General features: G+C 36.1%; 1 protein-coding gene across 1 annotated transcript; it reads right to left on the bottom strand.

Annotated features, from left to right (window-relative positions):
• Positions 1 to 2,151: 2,151 nt before the first annotated feature.
• LOC113773841 (disease resistance protein At4g27190-like) lies at positions 2,152 to 5,706 on the bottom strand. The gene is made up of 5 exons (XM_027318444.1): positions 5,439 to 5,706; positions 3,578 to 5,223; positions 2,520 to 3,186; positions 2,361 to 2,428; positions 2,152 to 2,226 (listed from the first exon to the last, which is right to left on the bottom strand). Exons 1-5 carry the CDS (start codon positions 5,704 to 5,706, stop codon positions 2,152 to 2,154), a joined length of 2,724 nt encoding a protein of 907 aa, XP_027174245.1.
• Positions 5,707 to 7,962: the final 2,256 nt, after the last annotated feature.

Below are 7,962 nucleotides of genomic sequence, written 5' to 3'. Positions count from 1 at the left end.
TAACATACACTAAGTTTGTCAAGACGTTTAATAATATGACCTTAATTAATACCTGGTCAATAAAATTTAACACAAAATTTTGTCAAGTGAATTAATTTATAACCTATAACCTTTGCAAATCAATTTCTCTTCCAAAAGGAATTCGACTTCTAACAAAACTTAAAGGTTGGTAGGGTATAAAAAGCCCCAATAATACTTAAAATTACATTTATGTTTGAAAATAGAAGAAAGTCATTAATATTACCAATAAAACTAAATCACCATATCATTTTGGTGCTTTCAATATATGTATATATATGTTTGTGTGATTTAATTATATTTACCTCCCCTAAGGTTTGTTCATTGAGTTCGGAATATGGTAAAATCGTATGGATTTAAACCACTTAAAGTGGTAAGCCGTATATAGTGGCAATTGATGAGAGGTAAGGTTTGAACTTGTAACCTTCCATCCTACCAAACCTTAAATGCTATGATGGTGACCAACAATCCAAATAGCTGTATACAATTGAAAGCCCCAATAACGAATTGATGCTACTGCACTCGTTCTGTATACAATTATCAATAGTTCGCAAATGATTCTTCGAAAAATTTGGTCAAAATCAGCTTGTGAGAATTGGCGATGGTGTGGAGTAGGCAGAAGGCGGTGATGAATGGCCTAAGACGGCATATAGCTTCACTATTAGGGTTTGTATTTTATGGAGAAGGGAAAAGAGAAGAGAATAAGTAGGATAGAATCAATTACTCTTTTTTTTACCCAGTATCCGAAACTTAACCTAAGACTAAAAAAAAAAAAAAAAAATGAGCTAGGGCTCAATTTGGACTTTACAAAAGTGTACTAAGACACAGAGGGTCTAGAATCTCCTCATCAAAGTGAAAGTGCATTGCTAGCTTACTTAACCTCTTACTTATGCTATTACCTTCAACAGGTAGGCTATCAAATGAGCATCTCCTAAACAAAGAACTGATGTGTCCTATGTCCTCCAGGTGGCCTGCCATGCACATGTCCCTTGAAGCTTGACATTTTATCAATTGTAACACCTGAGAGCATGATAGTAGAATCTTAATGTACTGCCAACCTTGTGCCATTATCTTGCATAGAGCTAGTTGTAGTGCCACAAAATAATCCAACGTAACAGAACCAGTGCTCGGATAGAATCAATTACTCGTATAGGCATTTTGGGACATCCAATTTGTACTTTTGTAGGTCTGTCAATTCCTCAACTGTCAATTATCTGACATGCATCTACATTTGTTCATGTATATACTGACAATGCATGAAAAAATGACTTTTAAAAATAATGAATCTTGAAAAGAAACTTCTTGCAATCTGGGAATAAATTTAAACGGATTGAAAATGCCTTATAGTTCTTGTCCTTTTCAAAGGCATTTGCTAAAAGGACATTTATCAATGATTTGTTTATTGGGCCCTAAATATACTCCACAAATATTCTTTTAGCACAGCTAAGATTTTCATCCATGTCCAGCTGTCAAGTACATAAAAGCACAGCCGTAGCAGCGGACCACACTATTGGCTTAACTTCTTGACTCCTGCAACATTCAGATAAAAAAACAAAGGGCATGAATATTGCAATCCGACATTAAATATGAATAATGTCCAACATAAAATTACATGGTTAGATATTGAAACTCCCAAAAAAATTAATCCAACATACTAATATTTACGGCTTGAAAAAAAAAACTAATATCTACATCAAAGATGTTGATAAGAGAACTGACAATACAAAATTCCACAGCCCCAACTTACCTATTATTATTATTTAAATTTTTTCCCTTACATATTATTTATTTGTATGTTAGATAGCACAAACGTAAATCAAATTAAAGTTCACCAAAAGTGAGTATATTTAAGTATGTATATTAGGTTAAAAAAACACTGTTTAGGGTCCTAATCATTTGAACACAAGTCAAACCAGATTCAATTACCATGTAAGCATATCATTGATCCATTCATATACCTCAAAAAATATATACATATAAATGCACATTGAAATTCAAATCTCCAAGCCTTCCCCACCCCCACCCCGCCCCTAAAAAAAATAAATAAATAAATGAAAGATGCATGAGATCGAACTAAAATAAACAGAAAAGGAGAGAGTGCATGCAAGCCCATGACAAGTGTGCACCTTAACATCACGACAACTCCCATCTCTTCCTTCGGTAGAAATCAGAGGCTGCTGAGTCCCTCAAAAAGATGAACTTTCTATCCTGTGAAATATATACTCAAAAACAGTTAAAGAAAAACGTAAATACTCAACTCTCAGCTAGGGAAACTGAAGGATAGTGGAGTGATCGGACAAAATTAAAATGGTAAATTAGAATTGGGATATGTATTAATGTACCTTTAAATCCACAGGAATGGCATTCTCGACCACTTCAACTTTCTCAAGATTTGGTGCATCCAACTTTCCTGGACACAATTGCTTCAACTGCCGGCACAGCAGTATTTTTCAGATGTGTTAGACAGGGAAATTTGAGTTCACATTCCTCGCGGCGACTACCAGCGAAACTCAAAAGGTTTGGGAGGCCTATCAAAATTAAAGAGCTCAGTTTGGGAAACACAAATTCCAGCTTGTTGCTTCTTTCCAATGCAGAGCTCTCTCTATGTTTTCCAACGATATCTTGTTGCTGAGCATCATCTTCCTGACTGATCTGATCTTCTCCTAATTCCCCACCAATAACTCCATACATTTCCGAGCAATCACTAATTTCAAGCACCTCAAGGCTCACAAGCATATTCGCCACACAAGGAGGATCAAACAAAAACTTTAGTAATTTGCACTCCCATACTATAAGCTTTCTTAAGTTTTGGAATACTCGAACCCCTCTTGGAAAATTCCTCCAAATGTGGGTTAATCCTGAGGATTGTTGTAATTTCAATAACTCCAGTTTGGGAAGAATTTCGAGTTCTGTTTTTGTTAGCACAGGAACTTTCAGCCCCTCAAACTCAAAAAGTAATTGCATCCCGTGACTGTTAACCACAAGTTTCTGCAGATTTTGTAATATTGTCACCCCATCAGCTTTGGCAATGCATCCGATACAGCTATCGGTGATCTGCAAATACTTCAAGTTCTCAAGATACCCGCTATGCATTCCATCTCCCACTAACTCTTTGGGGCGATGCCTATAAGTTTTAATCTGTAGTCCTTCCAGGCGAGGCAGCGAAACCTGGAAAATTTAGTTACTTTTGTAATACAAACATGAATCTTCGCACATATGTATGTATGTTTATGTATGCCCGGTCAATGACCTGGACGAAAGGTATCTTTTATCAATCATAGCATTAATCCTTGCTATCAAAATTTGTTATTGTCAAAATTTCATTCATCATCATTTGGTTTTTACTTGCGCTAAAAGATTAAATAAAAAACAATCTTTTTTTTTTTGGCAAACTCATTCAAGGACTAGAATATGACCACTGAAACAATTTTGAATATTTAATTAACAGTTTTGGGGAAAAATAATTGCTTCTTCAGTGAGCTCATTATGGTCAAATACTTCTTTGACACAAAGGAAGTATATCAGAAAGAGAGACAAAGAAACAGAGAGAGAGAGTGACCTGGTTGAGAAAAGCTCTGGCCGTTTCACGTTTGGAGTCAAAACACAACAAGCCTGATTCTTGCATCACTAAAGTTTCGAGTAGGGGTAGCTCAAGCACTTCCTCGTTCACACTTTCTTCCCTCATGACAATGCTTTCCAAGTTTGTACACTGATGAACTACTAGCTTTTGGAGTTTCACTAGACATTTCAGCGTTGATTGTGAGAAGAGAGTTTCAATTCGATGGCAGTATCTTAGCTCAACAATTCTGAGGCTGCAAAGTGACGGAGGTTCAATTGGCCCCTTCCACAAATGCTTAATATTTGTGTACTCAAGTTTTATCTCCTGAAGTTGACTGAAGCACCGAGGTGGAAGTGGAAGATTCCCACGACATATTTCTTCCAATTTCACATGATCTAATTCCATGAACACCAAATTTTCGAAAACCTGTCGAGCAACTAAATTGGTGGTGGATTCAATAAGGCATTGGTGTACCTCATGGTCTAATTTAAGCCTTCTCAGGTTGACAAATCCATCTTCATCCAAGTCGCTCACCAGATTCCTCAAGCAGGGCACGCCCTCAAAAGTGAGATTCTCTGCTCTCTTAACAATGCTGCTAACTATAGGATCCAATGCTTGTTTAAATACAAACCTCCTCTTATTATACCGATAGTAGATAAGTTCGAAACTGTTCCGAAATTGATACTCTCTAGTAATATCTCTCCGGTAAATTTTATAATTAGCTCCTACAATGTGAAATCTTAACAACCTCTGAATAGGAAGTTGGTGCAATAACTGAAATAGGAGGTTAAGGTCATAAACATGAATTTGGAGACACTCAAGGCAAGAGAGTGATGCGATCTCTTCAAGGCATCCTCTTTCTTCTTCTTTGTCTCTCCCCAGCCGCAAATGGTGAGGAGATCCCATATACAATTCTTCTAGTTTCTTCAAGCTTGACAGGACACCATGAGGCAACGGCTGCTGACTTCGCTCGACCCTCAAATCCAACGACTTTAAATTACTCAACCGAGCAATCTCTACTGGAAACTGATCATCCTGAAGTCTGGATTTAAAGAAGCTCAACATTTCCAATTGCATCATATATCCAAGCATTGATGACGTTCCAGTGTCCAATACACAATAATCCAGGCACAATGTCCGAAGGCTCGTTAACATTTGGCCTGGCCATGATAGCGAAAATTCTGTGTGTGAATTGTTTAACTCCATGACCCTGAGATCTTCCATTCCTTCGAAAGCATCTTTTGATAGGTTCACTTTGCCTGATTGGAATACCAAACGCAATAGCTTAAGCCTTGGACATTCCTCGCCAAATGGAAATAGTCTAATGGAACCTTCTAATGTTAGTGAAATAGCCGTGTAAGGACCAAATGAATCCGGTAGTTGGTGCCTTTCTTCCTCTCTAGCATTCCCTACCAAAAATACATGCTCGCCTTTTGATGCAATTTTCAAGCAAGTTTCCTGCACGACATCATGCAATTTTACATGGTCTTCTCTTTCACTATCATCCAGCAACAAATGGTAACTCCTGAGGTCATTAACAAGCACGTCTACTCTGCATCTTACATCACCTAACGTGTCTCTCTCGTTGAACAATTCTAGCCCTTTGCCGTACCTGACCAAACATTCAAGTGGAATGCTATAATCTTCTGGAAACAAACTGCAAAGCAAAAGCAGTGACTTAGCCTCGACACTTTCCAAATTGTCATAGCTCCACTCAACTATTGAATACACCAAATCTTTTTCTCCTTCGATTTCTCTCAATGTGTACTTTTACAGCTGTCCAAGGCCAGTTCCCAGGATTTTGGTGTTTTACAGTTAGTCCTTAATCCCCTGGCGACAACAACGAGCGCGAGAGGTATACCTTTGCATTCCTCTGCAAACTGTTTTGCAACATCACTCAAAACGGAATCATCAGAAATTCCTGCAACCGCTTTAAAAAGATAACGTGCTTCTTCCTCAGGCAAGGCATTAACCCCAACAATTTTAGCTCCCATGTTCCTGCAAACACAAGGGGACTGAGATGTTACTATAACTTTTATCTTCTCGCTAACAGGAATTCCAAGACTCTTGAAGTCAACTTCTTTCCAAATCTCATCCAATATAACAAGAACTCTCCCGCTAAATGCCATAATAATTGTAATATAATAAATTCCAATTTCTTTAATATTTGCTAAATGCATTTAAACAAAATTACACTATGCATTTTGATTTATTAACACTAAAATGAATTAGATAATTCACAAAAAAAGTTTAAGCAACTCAATGTGTTTATTTCAATGCCATAGCAATACTTCTTTTAAATAAAATAAAATTAATTAGTGCATTTGGAATGAAAAATATTTGCTTATATTTCTTATTGTAGCACTTTTAATGTGTTTTATATGAGATAAAAACATGATTAAAAATAAAAATACATTTAGAGAATTTTTAGTTTTTTAAAAGTAGGATGCAAACAAAATATAAAGCAAGGTATGAATGCTGTATAAAATTATCAAATAGCATCCTATTGACTCGTAAAAATTTTGTGAAAGCTGCAAAGTAAATGAAAATTATCAAAACTAATTCGTTTAAAATTTAAAGAAAGAAAGATAAGTGATAGAAAACTTGTGCAAATGCTTTAGAAATTTTTAAACTCTTTTTTATCCACAATACAAATTTCTAAATCTTTGGTATTATACCATCTTTTATTTTTAATTTTTTAAATCATATGAGTTTGTATTTTTTCTAATAAAATATTTCATATTCCGATTAAAAGTATAGCATTATTTCAAAACTATTATGTAAAGGCATTGATGTTATTTTGTTAAAATTTTGGATGGAGAATTTATCATTAGCAGTTGACTTAGTCAATAAAGGGGGCAAAGTATATATATATAAAGTTTAAGGGTGCAAAGCGTTAAAAGGGTCAAGGTCAAAAGGGCAAACTCTAATTAACCCATGATTTTGCTATATTTCACAACTTCACTACTAGATATAAATTGTAATAGAAGTTAAAAAAATTCTTCCAAATCAAAAGCTTATATTACATCATTGGAAAATTAAAAATTCTTGGTGATAAATTGAAAACTCATAAGGATAGGTCTGGTGTTGATCGGTCTTTGCATCCTTATCTTCACAGGGATACCCGTCCAGAATTTATTTCCTGCAGAATTGCAAAATGGGTCCCACTAGTACGAAACTCTTTTTATTGCTTCAAATGAGAGGATCCCAGGTTTAACCACCAGTCCACCGCCAATATATTAAAGCTACCTTGCCTCCCACCAATTTATTACATTAAGAGTGGCTTTGTTTTAAAAAATTCAGACGGGTGCATAGTATATCTGTTTGATCCCACTCTGATCCTTGGTTTCTTTGCCCCTCTTGCTTCAAGGTATATTACTTGTGTCATTAGAGAAATTGCTTTGTCTTGGTAGTTGTACGAGTTCTAATACCGTTGCTTGTGTCATTTTTCTTTCTGTCCAGGAGTCACTTTTTGGGTGGAAAATTTTTCCTCTTGAATTATAGTTTGGCTGTGCTAAGCTACTTTGGAAAAGTATCATTACCCTTTTGTGTCTTTTCTCATAGTTATCTAATGTACAAATACTCTCCTGACTGTCTTGTAAGTGATTTAGTAATGTTACTCTTATATACAAAATAACATAAAAACAACTCCTATGTAGTTGAAATGTACTGAAATTAGCATGTCTGATTGCTTCAAACTGGTTTGCCATACTCTTTGGTATTCTCCTAATTCTATATCTGAATTAGCAGCTGCAAATTGCGGTGCTATTGTGGTGTCGCATTGTGGTGCTATTCACAACCATGTGCCCATCAGGGCCATCTATAGAGTTGTATGTAGTGGTAAGATGCGCGTGTGGTCAAAGATTAGTGTAGAGTGAGAAAGATGTGGATGATAAAAGCAGTAGTTGGGATGCATACTGATAGGGTGTCATTTGTTAGTAATTTTTATTAGTAATTTCCCCTTTTATCCCTGATAAATAGTGTGCTAATTTCTGATATTTACTCATATTTGGTATCTGGACTTAATTTCAGGAATGAAGCAGAAAACCACTAAAAAGGAAGGACTTATGGAAAATAGGGAGACTTCTAAGGGCTTCAATTCTTGGGCCCTTGAATTGGTGGGGGACCACAAGCTAGTGGAAGGCATCTACTCCTTTGGACTCTTAAAAGAAAGCTACGGAAAGAGACTTGAGGCAAGAAGTACTTTGAAGGCTTTGTCCACATGTGTGGGGACCACCTAAATAGCCTTTAGTCATCTTTCTTTTATTGCTTAAATAGGGATAACGTAGAGTAGGAGGGATATCTCTCTAGTTTTAGTCTTTTAGTGTAGTTTTAGTTTTTCCTTCTTTTGACTGGCCTCTGACACACGCCAGGTGTTCGACAAA

This window comes from Coffea eugenioides, chromosome 6, assembly GCF_003713205.1.
Source record: "Coffea eugenioides isolate CCC68of chromosome 6, Ceug_1.0, whole genome shotgun sequence".
Classification (NCBI taxonomy): Eukaryota; Viridiplantae; Streptophyta; class Magnoliopsida; order Gentianales; family Rubiaceae; genus Coffea; species Coffea eugenioides.
Note: the sequence above shows the minus strand (reverse complement) of the source record. Positions and strands in the feature narration are given on the sequence as shown.